At 42.1% G+C, this 14674-nt stretch overlaps 1 protein-coding gene across 3 annotated transcripts in view; it reads left to right on the top strand.

Annotated features, from left to right (window-relative positions):
* Positions 1-1766: 1766 nt before the first annotated feature.
* LOC140122118 (probable cation-transporting ATPase 13A4) overlaps positions 1767-14674 on the top strand; it is a 103191-nt gene continuing 90283 nt past the window's right edge. For 2 of the 3 annotated variants that reach the window (XM_072142603.1, XM_072142602.1), the window contains exons 1-2: positions 1767-1980; positions 5084-5257. In XM_072142603.1, coding sequence (XP_071998704.1) covers positions 1921-1980; positions 5084-5257 — 234 coding nt within the window. In that variant the 5' untranslated portion in view covers positions 1767-1920. Of the gene's footprint in view, positions 1981-5083; positions 5258-7896; positions 7963-14674 lie in introns of those variants that run through there. The other variant, XM_072142604.1, reaches the window with a different exon arrangement.

Raw genomic sequence — 14674 nt, 5'->3', positions numbered from 1 at the left:
AGTGTGAATAAACACTTAAGTTGGACTTTTAAACCTGCGTGTGTCACTGCTTCCTGCACTGCTACCTGTCAACTACCAGAGCAATTCCCCACAATATATATATATATATATATATATATATATATGTGTATATTTATATATATATATATATATATATATATATATATATATATTAATGGCTGTGTGTGTCTGTATATGTTTGATCTTGTTACTATATTGAGTAGACAAAGGTTACAGTAGAACAATAAATGTACAGATGATTTACAGACACGTCCACTTATGTAAACCTATGGGGACTTGAGATTTAAATCTGTGACAAATCCCCCGCTAAGGTGTGTGTTGTGATGTTCTTTGTCAGCTTAGCAGTCTATTAGGAGCTTCTACAGCAGAGGATGAGTGTATCAGAAGGATTCTGCAGCAGTTACACTATGTTTTTTGATGTTCTGCAGCGGCTGAAGTGTTTTTTTGTGATGTTTTTCAGCATCTATGCTTTGCATTACAAGATTTTATAGCAGCACATTTGTGTATTATGAGTTTCTGCAGAAGCCAGGGGCGTAACTACAGTGATAGCAGCCATAGCAGCCGCTAATGGGGCCCGCAGTGTCAGGGGGCCCCGTCATCCGACCTGACACAATAATGAATGGAGGATGCGCACTATTGTATCTATATTTTACTGCATATTGCCCAGCATAATATGTATATATTATATACTGTGATGTATATATGCAGTATCTGTGATGTGTATATGGTGTCTGTATACATTGGGGCACATTTACTTACCCGGTGCTGTCGCGATCCAGCGGCGCGTTCTCCGTCGAGGATTCGGGTCCTCTGGCGATTCACTAAGGTAGTATGCCCGATGTCCACCAGGTGTCGCTGCTGCGCTGAAGTCCAACGGAGTTCACCCCCCTATCTTGAGTGTAAGCGCGTGTCAAGCGACACATTTTTTTTAATTCCACGGTTTTTCCGAATCTGTCGGGTTTTCCGACGGCCACATCCCCGATTTCCGTCCCATGCAAGCCGGCGCCGATGCCCAACAAACCCATGGCGATTCAGGGAAAAACGGCGCAAATCGGTAATATTCGGGAAACCCGAAGAAAAATAGCAATTCGGGCCCTTAGTAAATGACCCCCATTGTATGTGAGTATGTTTCATAGGGCACTGTATGTATGTGTATATGCACATGAGTGTATTTATATGTGATTGTAACTCGCATGTGTGAGTATACTAATATGTATATTTTTAAGTGGGAATGGGACCCCATGCAGTAGCCTGCTAGGGGGCCCTGTCTCTCCTAGTTACGCCACCGGCAGCAGCTGTTACATTATTTGACACGGAGATCCACAAGGCCAAATCCGCCAACACTGGTTGAACGGACCTGACGTCCTGTCGGCAACATCTCCTCTATTTATTACGATATGCTTCTTTTTTCACTGGACCAGGTGAGAGACACTCTACTGTAAACAATCCTTCTTGAGCAAAATACACTTGAATTCTCTGCGCTTTTTTTCTCCCTCTCTCATTGGCTACGTTGATGCATACATGTGGATCCCCACATTAAAGCATTCAATGCCAGCCTTCCTTTTGTTCGTTTACATTATTTGACCTAGTTGCCCTGTTTCCTACATATAATTATATGAAAGATTTTATAAAATTTTATCTTAGATAGCTACTGATTTAAATTAACAACCTAAAAAGCTAAACATTTACTAACTGTAAGCCAGACTGAATATGTGCTGGACACATTTGTAAAGACTGCAACGGCAACGCCAAACCCTATTGGTTGCTGAGATGAAGACGAGATTATTTATAGGGTGTGTTCTATGTAATTAAGCAGAAAGAATATGATCTATTGAAGGTATTCACACTAAACGCTGCAAGACACCTGTACACAGACTGAAGCTCCTAAAAGCACAAGAAATGAATTGCAATCATACAGACACACGTGCCCTGCTGAACCCTGGAGAAGAGAATGAAATGGTAAGATGTCATTTAAGATAAGCTTAATTACATATTAAGACATATGATTCCAGTTATCATTGTAGCCAAATTTCCTTCTTGCCCTGCCTTCCACAGCATTATATTTTTCAGTTTAAAGAGCATATGAGGGTTTGTTTTCTGCAAGACAAACCGCCACGCCCCCCAGTTGCATGCATGCCAGTGCCGATGCGCCACAATCCGATCGTGTGCGCCAAAAACCCGGGGCAATTCAGGGAAAGACGTTGCAAATCGGTAATATTAGGGAAACCTGACGAAAAATAGCGATTCGGGCCCTTTGTAAATGACCCCCACTGTCTTATTTTCGGGGAACATGGTAATAGGGAGCCGTTTAGGAGCCAGAAAAGGTGGCTCTTATTACTGAGCGGAGCCTAATGATCCAGCTAAGTAAAAAGAGCTGGACTTCCCACCACTACAGGAGAGCTCCCTATTCTTGTTCAGTTAGATGAAGCAAAAGGAGCTGTCACTTGTTTATAAATACATGGAGAGGATATGTGTCTAAAAAGTAATGTAACATAGTTGTAACAAGTGTCTCTAGGATTTCCATAGCAGTATATGACTCACTGCTACATAAAGAGACAGGTTTTTCAGGCTCATTATTCCTTTCTGGCAGCTGACCTAAATGTCTAAATAATTTGCTTTTTAAATATTGTCCTATTTATAGTGCAATAATTGGCTACATTTCAGAGGCTCCTTGAATAGAGATGAGTTGAAGTGTGTGAATCAGGATTAGATGCAAAGTTCATGAAACATTTGATTTGTCACCAATTCATTACATTTTTTACAGTAGCCCAAGGAATAAATTATAGCACATACAGCACCCAACATTTAGTATATATACTGGACCCCCTAAACTGATTACACACAATACAGCACCCCCTAATTAAGCATTACAGAGCCATCCTAAGGCTGGGTTCACATGATGTGTTTGCATTGCATTTTGAAACCCATTGTGAAACTTCAGGCGAAACTCATCACCTAACACATATGAATAAGTTATTTACATAAGTGACAACATGAATTTTGCATTTGAACATTACTAATAATGATTAAGAATGTAAAATTCATCTTGCTACTTACATAAAACATGGGCTCAGATATATTAAAGTGGCTGCGCCAGTTTTCTTTCTGACTTTGCACTGAAAAGAACGTCCTTGGATTTTGAAAATGTATTTATGAAGTGTTTGCGCCAGTTTTGTCTGGACTGTGCCGACACTTTTGAGAAAATCTACATGTCAGAGCTTAGTCAGACCTTTAGACAGAATTGTGTTCCAAGCTGTATATAAAAAGTGCACCCCCAAAAAAAGGTGCACACTTCCAGAGCAGTGCATGGTGCGCCTTAAAATTGAAGACCGTTTGCCTCACTTTTTTTATATATCTGGGCCAAGATGTATTTGGTAATGAGTTTTGTAGATTTAAAAACATAAAGCAAATGCATCAACACAGGCACATCAATATTGTGTCCTTTATTATTGATCACTCTGTTACTATCAGTAGTGGATTATAATACAGGCAGTTTGGGCGGTAGTCAGGGGCGCAAACCTTTTAGGGGGTTCATGGTCACTCAAACCGCCCACAACATTTTATACTGAGAAAGCCTTATAACCCATTAAAATCTTGTACATCTGAAACCGGTCCTAAACGGCAGATTGAAAGCAGTCAGAAGTGACATATCTTCCATTCTTCAAGCTTGATTCTAGAACCATATGTAAAAAGTGAATTCCAGACTTGTAGAGGCTGTAATATTCATACAGCCCAGGACCCATGATAGTCTTAATCCTCCCCTGCTTGGAAACAATGTTTAATGTACATTTGTGGTGTCCATGGAGCAGGTGCGAGGCACATCCACCCCCACGTGCTCTAAAGAACATTGAGCATGGTAGATGCTCTTTCCTAGTGGTCTTAAGGACCCCCAATGACTTCACGTTTACACAAGAAGACTAGATTCCAACTAGAGGCTGTCGATATGAGATGCTGAAGAGACACGGCATAGAGAGAAGTAAAAAAGTGTATGTGCAAAGGGAAAAGGTAATGGGGCACATTTACTTACACGGTCTCTGCGCAATCTCCGATCCGGACTGTCCAACGAGGATGAACTCTGCCGCCATTCATGAAGATTGTGCGCCCGATATCCTGCATGTGTTGCTTCCCCCATCAGGTCCGCCGGAGTTCACCTTCTTCTTCCCGGTGCATGTAAGTGCTTGGCAATTTTTAAGTTAAATCCCGCGGTTTGTCCAAATCCGTCGCATAGTCCGACGGCCTGCCTCCCTGATTTGTTACAGCTGGTGCTATTGCGCCATGTGCGTGTGTGACATGGATGTAAAGTTGGGGTATAGGCTGTGTGACATGGATATAATGTGAGGGTGCCGGATGTGTGTGACATGGATGTATTAGAGGAAGATGACATGGAAGCGCGGGAGAGCTAAGAAGAAGTTTTATTATTTTTAAAAGTGGCCATTGTGTATGTTAATCATCAATCATTTGCCAGCTTTCTAAAGTGTATGGGTGGAGGCATTAGCTTGATGGCACTTTAAATGCCTAGGGTATCCTCAACACTAAATATGACCCTGGTTACTAGTAATGTACAGCACCCTCCTAATTAATACATAAAGTCAGTCTAATTTACTCATTTATATACAACTGCCCTCTAATTTAATAAAAGGCCTCAATATATAAAAAGTCCCCCTTTTTATAGACACAGCGATTATTAAAAGGGTATTCCGGGAATATGAACGAATCAGAAAATGGTGTTTAAATAGTTTGCTTTAATGATTCACAAAATTTTATAGGCCTTCTAAAGTAGGCAGCGTTAACTCCAATATGGCTGACAAATGATACTACAACTCCCATAGTCCCTCAGTTTTCAGTAACAGCTCCACATGCCATGTGATCATCACTATGTTTAGCTGTAGTGGGTTGGTTGCAGTGCATCCAGTATGTGTGTATTTTGAAGTATAATGTACTGGATGGAGATTTAATTATATGGGGCCTGATGCTAATATAGCACTGGGGCCCAATGGAGTCATGTTACACCACTGTCTGTTACTTAAATTTAGTCCAGCCTGTTGTTGCTCTGATTTCACAGGAGCTGTTTGGATACAGAACATTGATGTGGAGACAAGTCTTGTGCATTATTGGATATATCTTTTCCCTTGGGTTTCTTCTTCTCTTATTTTATTTCAAACCAGAATGGGATGTCTGGTGTCAATGCACTCCATGTGGCCTTCAGACAGCTAATATTATATTACTGAGAACCACGGTATGTATTTACATTATTATTGGCTCAGAACATATTGAGGAAGATTTATCAAGCTGTCTGAAAGTCAGAATATTTCTAGTTGCCCATGGCAACCAATCACATCTCTGCTTTCATTTTACAAGTGCTCATAAATATTTTAAAGGGGAGCTGTGATTGGTTGCCATGGGCAACTAGAAATATTCTGACTTTCAGACAGCTTAATAAATCTGCCCCATTGTCTTATTTGTTTACACAGTTTTATAGATTTTTTTATAATTGCAAGCAGACATTTTAAAGACCATTGTAAAGGTAGTACCAATTATTGCTGAATATCTAATTCACTAATAAATGAGTACAACAAGCCTTATGGGCACAAATAACTCCAGGTATTATTGTTCCTTAGGGTGACTGAATATCCTGGATCAAACCCCTTTTGCAGATAAAAACAACAGCTTTAACCCTACAAATGCATCACAATCAGAGAGGTCATTAACGTAATTGGCTACGCAAACAGTAACTATAATGAGGAGGGTCACTCACGGCTAGGCCCATTTAGCAGGACCTCTAGCAGGACCTCTGCCAGTGGCGCTTATTGCTAGCACTTGCGATTATTTGCCCCGATCCGCCACCTTTACGCCAGTGGGGCGTGAAGGGGCGTGAAGGGGGGCACGGCCGGCAGAGCGCAGGGCGCGGCCGGCCGGGATTGGGCTGGCTCGGGGCGATACTGTTCCCGCGTCAGCGCACTCCCTGCTGCCGATGACTTTTCATATATATATATATAAATAAATATTTAGCTGTATGAGGGCTTGTTTTCTGGGGTAAAATTAATAAGAAGCCAAATTTGTGCCATTCTCTAGTGGGCTCTGTGTTTACATCTTTCACTATGGGCCCTAAATGATATCTGTAATTTATTCTTTGGGTAGGTACATTCACAGGGATACCGAGTTTATATAGGTTTTATTAGGTGCTTATTATTATTATTATTATTATTAACTAATTTTAAAAAATAAAAACCTTTAATACAAATAATTTTTTTTTCATTTTGCCATATTCTGATGGCAATAACTTTTTCTTACTTAGGTGTATGAATCTGGACTGTTATAACAGGGTCCCGGCTGTCATTAGGTTAGGCCGATGGAGAATCCCGTTGGCCTAGCCTAAGACCCCTTAGAGGGAGAAATCCGTATGGGTGGTCACTAAGGGGTTAATGACAACCCTTTGTTTTCAATCGCTAATCCATTTGCTTACCCAAATACACCAATTTTCCCAGCAGTCTCATTTTATGTACCAACTAGAGATGAGCGAGCACTAAAATGCTCGGGTACTCGTTATTCGAGGCGAACTTTTCCAGATGCTCAGGTGCTCGTCTCGAATAACGAGCCCCATTGAAGTCAATGGGAGACCCGAGCATTTTTTTAATAAAACATAACATTAAAAAAAAAAAAAATTCCAGATGTTTGCAGATGTTTTACTTGTAAGAACACATTGAAATAACACTATTCTTCACTTTCCAGGTGTTCGCGCGTGTCCTCTGCCAAGTTAGGAGATGTGCACGAACATCTGGAATGTGAAGAATTGTGTTCTTTCAATGTGTTCTGCACTTAAATGGTCCTGTGTTCACTGTTTTTAATGTTTTAATTCTATTCTTCACATTGCAGGTGTGCACGCGTGTCTTCCAATAGGTTTGGAGATGCACGCGCACATCTGCAAAGTGAAGAATAGAATTAAAACATTAAAAACAGTGAACACATTGAAAGAACAATATTCTTCACATTCCAGATGTTCCGAACAAGTTCTTACAAGTAAAATCTCTGGAAACATGTGTAATATATTTTTTACAATAAAAATACTTTTATTCAATTTATTTTATTAATTTACTGCTCGATCTCGAGCCGGCAAGACACTCGTTCAAATAACGAGCCGGTTCGAGTATGCTAATACTCGACCGAGCAGTATACTCGGACGAGTATACTCGCTCATCTCTAGTACCAACCTTTTATGTGGCACTGTATCAAGTGCCTTGGAAAAGTCCAGATACACAACATCGATAACCTCCCACAGGTCCAATGTAGAACTTACCTTCTCATAGAAGCTGATAAGATTAGTCTGACAGGACCGATCGATCATAAACCCGTGCTGATGCTGGTTTTTAAGGTTATGCATACATACTGTAGGTTATCATCTCTAATAAAACCCTCAAATATTGTCACAACAACTGAAGTGAGACTCACAGGTTTATAGTATCCAGGATCACTTTTTGACCTTTTTTAAATATTGGCACCATATTTGCTATGCGCCAGTCCTTTGGAACAGAACCAGTGCTTAAAGGGGTTATGTCACCAAAGCACCTGGACAGAGTTCAGCTCAGTGCACTGTAAACTATAATTTCACCATTTACATTTATTAAAAAAATATGCAGCCTTACTGAGTTATCCTGTTGTGAGCTGACTGCTGGCTCCCCCTGCGGGTAGCTGTGTCCCGTCCTGACTGCCTTTTCCCCTGGCCGAGTCTGCGCAGAAGCATTCAGTTTCTGCTCCTGTTTACATCGCTGAGTGCAGATTCCTCCACTGCCTCACACTGAAGGAAGTCAGCTGACAGGGAGCAGCCAATGGGAGAGAGGGGGAGGGGCCGAATGAGCTGTGTAGCTGAGTGCAGTGTGGTCTGCATTACATGTATCAGTGCTGCTAACACCAGGCTCCACCAGTGCAAACAGGGGCACATTCAAGGTAATATACCCAGGAATGCAGAGGGTCCATGCAGAGCACAGACTGCCCCTAACCAGTCTGTAGCTCTGACATATTGCAGTGTAGCAGCTCTTCCCTCCATCATGTATCCACCATTAGTAAAGTCAAAACAAGTAAAAGAGCTGATCCCTGACCTCACTTCATCTCAAACATGTCCTGCAGCCCTCCTCCTGTAAGTCCTAATTACTAAGTACTGTATCCCTCTCTACTACCCTGCTGTCCTACAAAGAACCCCTGTCCCTGACTAGCAGGAAACCATCCAGAGGTCAGCAACATTGATATCTCCTATCTATCTATCTATCTATCTATCTATCTATCTATCTATCTATCTCCTCTATCTATCTCTCTATCTCATATCTATCTATCTATCTATCTATCTATCTATCTATCTATCTATTATCTATCTCATATCTCTATCTCTCTATCTCTCTATCTATCTACTGTATTATCTATTATTAATCTATCCACCTTTAGCTTTATATCTAGGGGGTGGGGTTTACATCATATGCAGGAGCTATTCTATATATCACATATATGTTTTTTACATATTGCAGAATTACTTGCTGGGCCCTGATGCCAGTGCATACAACCAGCATAAGGAGTATAGTAATCAGTGTAGGGGTGGATTTACCAGAGCTGATGTGCCTAAAATCAGGAGTACAAGCCCTGAAATAACCGCACCTATTTACCCCCTTATGACACCTCCGCAGCATGTCGGCGTGAAGGGGGCACGACTGCTGAAGGGCATTCCACTCCACAATGCCCTTAGCCTGCTTCAGTTCCCAGAGAAGGCTAAGGCACAATTCTATGCCAGGTCGGGCCTAGTGTAGTTGCCTAGAAGTAGCTTTTATATGTATCTCACATATTCAGTGACAAGGATTATCATGGCTTTGGTGGAGGAGACATGGCGTTTCTATAGCAGAATCTGCTGTGGTGGGGATCAGTATGGTTAAGGACTACTTTAACATATCCGGTGGAAGCATACTCTAAAAGCAGTAATGTAACAATGGTGGAAGGTCAGTGAGAGAGAGGCGCCTGTGAAGCATTATAGGACTTGTGGTTAAACTGCCTCTGTCAGAGCTGTACATGTGCCCGCTAGGCCCCTCCCACATCTGCTTTTCTGTGACACAGAATAGCTGCCCGCAAGTATCAAGATAACAAATAAAAAAGTATTTATAACTCCAGGTAACCATTATGAATAGGTTTTTGAAATATTTTTACCTCTTTGGGAGGTTTTTGAAGTAATAAGTTTCGTGGCATAACCCCTTTAAGGAATCTTCAAATACTGTCTATCCCAGTAAATAATTCATGCAGTACCCAGGATGCCTCATGGGGCTTTCCTGGGTAAAGACAGTTGAGAACAAGATATTCAATAAATTGGCTCTTTTCTCATCCCCCTCCACCATGACCCCTATGTTATTCCTCAGAGGGCCCACAGTTTTTAGTTTATTATTATTTATATATTTGCAAAATAATTTGAATTTTTTTTACTTTCTACAGCAATTTTTCTCTCAGTCTCTATTTTTGCTGCCTTTATCTAATTTTTACAGATTTTATTTTTTTCTTTATTTATCATGTAACGCCTCATTGCTACCTTTGTGTTGTAGTGACTTAACTTTCTTGTTCATTGCCTGCCTTACAGTTCTAGTTAACCACATTATTTCTATTGTGTTTATTCCCATATGGTATATGTCTTTAACTGGAACTTTTTAGAATATTTTTAAAAACATCCAATTTATTTTCAGTGCTTTTATTATTGTGAACATTGTCCAAGTTTATGCTCTTAAAGGGGTTTGCCAACAAAAGAAAATTCTCAAATTTCAATCCCTTGGTGATGTTTACACAATAAAGATAATTTTTCACCACTTACCGTATATACTCGAGTATAAACCGACCCGAGTATAAGCCGAGACCCCTAATTTTACCACCAAAAACTGGAAAAACCTATTGACTCGAGTATAAGCCGAGGGTGTAGTATACAGCCAGCCTGCCCCCTGTAGTATACAGCCAGCCTGCCCCCTGTAGTATACAGCCAGCCTGCCCCCTGTAGTATACAGTCAGCCTGCCCCCTGTAGTATACAGCCAGCCTGCCCCCTGTAGTATACAGCCAGCCTGCCCCCTGTAGTATACAGCCAGCCTGCCCCCTGTAGTATACAGCCAGCCTGCCCCCAGGTAGTATACAGCCTGCCCCCAAGTAGTATACAGCCAGCCCCCAAGTAGTATACAGCCTGCCCCCAAGTAGTAAACGGCCTGCCCCCAAATAGTATAAAGCCTGCCCCCATGTAGTATACAGCCTGCCCCCATGTAGTATACAGCCTGCCCCATGTAGTATACAGCCTGCCCCCATGTAGTATACAGCCTGCCCCAATAGTAGTATACAGCCTGCCCCAATATTTAGACCAAAAAGCAAAAATTCCACCACATTGCAATCATAGAAAAGTAAAAAATCGACTTTATTGTATTTTACATATAAAAAACATGAATATATTTAGACATATGCTCAGGGGGTCATAACCCTGGCTAAACACGGCAGGGGTGTGGATAACAAACATATATGGTTTATATTATTCAAGTGAAATGCTCTATCTATAAATATTACATGGGAAGGACCAAAGAATTTGTCCTGATGCTGAAATTGTTACTGGAAAATGGAAACTGAATATGTCAGACCTTACCCATGAATGCAGATGCCCCACGCCTGCCCCAATAGTAGTATACAGCCTGCCCCAATAGTAGTATACAGCCTGCCCCCATGTAGTATACAGCCTGCCCCAATAGTAGTATACAGCCTGCCCCAATAGTAGTATACAGCCTGCCCCAATAGTAGTATACAGCCTGCCCTCAGTATGCCAAGTGAATAAAAAAAACAAACTTAATACTCACCCTCCGACGATAATCACCTTTTGATGCTCGGCACGGCTCCCGGTCCTCGGCAGTGGCTCCCGGTCCTTGCGGCGGCTTCCGAACCTCGGTGGCAGCTCCTCTCTTCTTTCTTCACTGGCGGCTCCCGGTCTCTTTGCTAGCCGGCAGTCGCGTCCATGCGAACTGCGGGCGGGCGCACACTATGATGCGGCAGTGTCGCCGCCGATGACGTCATCAGCGGCGACAGCGCCGCATCTTAGTGTGCGCCTGACTGCCGGCTAGTGAAGTAAGCAAAGAGCCCGGGAGCCGCCAGTGAAGAAAGAAGAGAGGAGCGGAGCCGCTGCCGAGAATCGGGAGCTGCCGCCGAAGATCCGGACACCGGAGGGTGACTATTATTATTTTTTTTTTGACTTGTTTTTTTATTTTTATTAGTTGACTCGTGTATAAGCCGAGGTGAGGTTTTTCAGCACATTTTTTGTGCTAGAAAAATCTCGGTTTACACACGAGTATATACGGTACTTTACAACTTTATTCAGTTTTATTGCTGTTTTACCACTGTTTATCACTCAATGATAGTCAGTGTAAGATTCCAGAGTGTGGATGGAGACTCTCTAAGCAAACACCGTAGGATCCCTGAAGTACTATGAGATACAGTGTGCCAACAGTGCCGACAATGTGGTTAGATTATTAAGGTACAAGATTTATATACGCTTTGCAGATCTTTATCTTCTGAACATTGTTTCAGTATCTGACACATAGAAATAGAGATGAGACAGATCAGAGATGACCTGACACAGTCAGCTCTGCTACCTCTCTTCTCTATCACACTATCAGATTTGATGTGCCTCCCTCTCCATCCTTGGATAAAGAACTTATCTGCATGTAGCTTGTAATTCTCGCTGCTTCTGTTTGCTGGCAGGAAGTCAGTGGGGCACATCTATCATAGTTTCAGCCAGGTAAATTGTCAAATTTTAGCAACTTTTGCCGTTTTTTGCGCCATTTTTGTGACTTTTAACTCATTCATTCACTCGTTCATTTTCAATTACACCTTGTCTGCACCTTTGTGCAGTGTGCCTCATGTATCATTGTTTTCCAGATGTTCCGTGCGACTTTTGCCATTTTTGGGCCAGGACAGGTACAAAGTTTTTTTTTTTTCATGGACCCGATTTTAACATGTAAATTGGAATTATTTCACATGCTTTAACTGTTTAACATTTTGCACAGTAATCTCTTTTGTCAAAATGTTTACATTTTTTTTTTAAATTGGTTACTTCTAAGGGTGTGGTAACATGTAGCAGTTTAATTTTGTTTTTAATGCATTATGAAACTAACTACAACAGCTGAGGAGAGGTGATTTGCCTTATTTCATTACTGTTAACATTTGCATTTAAAAAACCCAATATAAATGCCACGTTAACACATGTGTTAGCATTGTGTTTACTATGCGTTTTGTACATTCAAATATTAACAGTAATGTAATTAGGAAAATCCACTCTCTTCAGCTGTTCTAATAGGTTTCAAAATGCATTAAAGGGAACCTACCACCACGATTCTACCTATAAATGTAGATCGGGTGGTAGGTGGATGAATGGGACGTGAGGATAGCCCTTTTTTGGGCTAATCCTCACGTCCCAGCTATCTTTAAGAAAACTGGGGATATGTAAATTTTTTTAAGCGGCTACTAGGTTGTGGAGTAGCCGGACATTAGGCTACACGTCGCGGCTACTCCACACCCCAGTAGCCTCTTTTCTCTACCTACCATTGCATCTTCGGTGCGCAGCATGTCCGAGGCCAGAGCTACTGTGCATTGCCGAAGATGCAATGGTAGGCGGAGAAAAGAGGCTACTGTGGCATGGAGTAGCCACAACGTTTAGCCTAATGTCTGGCTACTCCACGACCCAGTAGCCTCTTAATAAAATTTACATATCCCCTGATTAAAGTTTTCTTAGAGATAGCCTGGACATGAGGATTAGCCCAAAAAAGGGCTATCCTCACGTCCCATTCATCCACCTACCACCCGATCGACCTTTATAGGTAGAATCATGGTGGTAGGTTCCCTTTTAAACGGCTTTTCCCGCCGTTTTGATTTTTGGCGGCCAGAAACAGAGCCAATCACAAGCCAGGAGACTCTGTACTCCACCCAGCATGACGTGGTACACTTACACGTTGATAGCAGTGGTTGGCTGGCCTGATCAGGTGACACTGAAATAGATTACCCCCTGCCCGCGCTGCTTGCATCATTCTCTGTCTGGATGCCGTTAGGGAGAGAGCTGCTGCTGGTCAGGGTAAGCGTTAGGGTGTTATATTAGCTTACTGTTAGGCAGGAGTGAGTCTACAAGAACCCAACAGCCCTTGTTAGGGCTAGAATATTTTTTTTTTCTTTGCTTGTGGCTGGGCTTGCTGGCACTAGTAGTGCAGCTAGTACCATATTGTGACGAATTTGCAGGTAGACTTGCAAACGTTTTATTTAGCTCTTAGTGACACACATATCCATCTCAAACACCTAAGTGGGACAATTTATTTGATTGAATTAGGCACAGTCTGCCGATTTTTTTTTTTTTTAACTTTTATTTTTTTTTCAAAACTAAAAGTCATCACAGGCACAGCACAAAATCCAGTTGTGTGCTGTCAGTGTAGGTTAGAAACTAGCCATACAAGAACCCAACAGGCTTTCTTAGGGCTACAATAGCGTTATATATATATATATATATATATATATATATATTTTTTTTTTTAATTTGCTTGTGGCTGGCCTTGCTGGCACTAGTAGTGCAGCTAGTACCATATTGTGACAAATTTGCAGGGAGACTTGTGAACATTCTATTTAGCTCTTAGTGACACACATATCCATCTCAAACACCTAAGTGAGACAATTTATTAGGGGTTTGATTAAATTAGGCACAGTCTGCCGATTTTTATTTTTTTTTCTCAAAATTAAAAGTCATCACAGGCATAGCACAAAATCCAGTTGTGTGCTGTCAGTGTAGGTTGGAAACTAGCCATAGCAATCATCATCATTTTCTGTGGTTGCTGTGTAATTTCTTCTGATCGTTTTGTTAAAAAAAAAAAAAACACACAAAAAATAAAAAAAACACAAAAAAACTAAAATAATTTACAGTTTAAACTTTAATTTTGAAAATGTTGAACCCGAGGGCTAGGGGTAGGGGCAGAGGACGAGGGCGTGGGCGTCCAACTACTGCAGGGGTCAGAGGCCGTGGTCCTGGGCGGGGTGAGACACCACCTGCTGATGAGGGAGCAGGGGAACACCGCAGAGCTACACTCCCTAGGTTCTTGTCTCAAGTTACTGGGACTCGTGGTAGAGCACTATTGAGGCCAGAACAGTGCGAACAGGTGATGTCGTGGATTGCGGACAATGCTTCTAGCCATTTGTCCACCAGTCAGTCTTCCACGCAGTCCACCCATGTCACCGAAATCAGCACTCCTCCAGCTTCTCCACCTCAGCCTCCTTCCCCCCAGTCTGCCCCCTCCCAGGAAAATTTGGCATTTGAACCGGCATACTCTGAGCAACTGTTTTCTGGACCCTTCACAGAGTCACAAACCACTTGTCCGCTTGCTGCTGAGCTCTTTCACGATGCCCAGGTTTTCCACAGGTCGCAGTCTGTGGGTGATGATGGCATTGTTGACGTAGTGGAAGAAGTGTGTAAAGAGGTGTCGGACGATGAGGAGACACTGTTGTCAGACAGTGGTGAAGTTGTTGTCAGGGCAGGAAGTCCGAGGGGGGAGCAGACTGAGGGATCGGAGAATGATGAGATGACAGACGCAAGCTGGGTTGATAGGCCGGGTGAACACAGTGCTTCTGAGACGGAGGCGA

The sequence above is a fragment of the Engystomops pustulosus genome, chromosome 3 (assembly GCF_040894005.1).
Source record: "Engystomops pustulosus chromosome 3, aEngPut4.maternal, whole genome shotgun sequence".
NCBI lineage: Eukaryota > Metazoa > Chordata > Amphibia > Anura > Leptodactylidae > Engystomops > Engystomops pustulosus.
The sequence above is the reverse complement of the archived record's forward strand: the minus strand, read 5'-3'. Positions and strand labels throughout refer to the sequence as shown.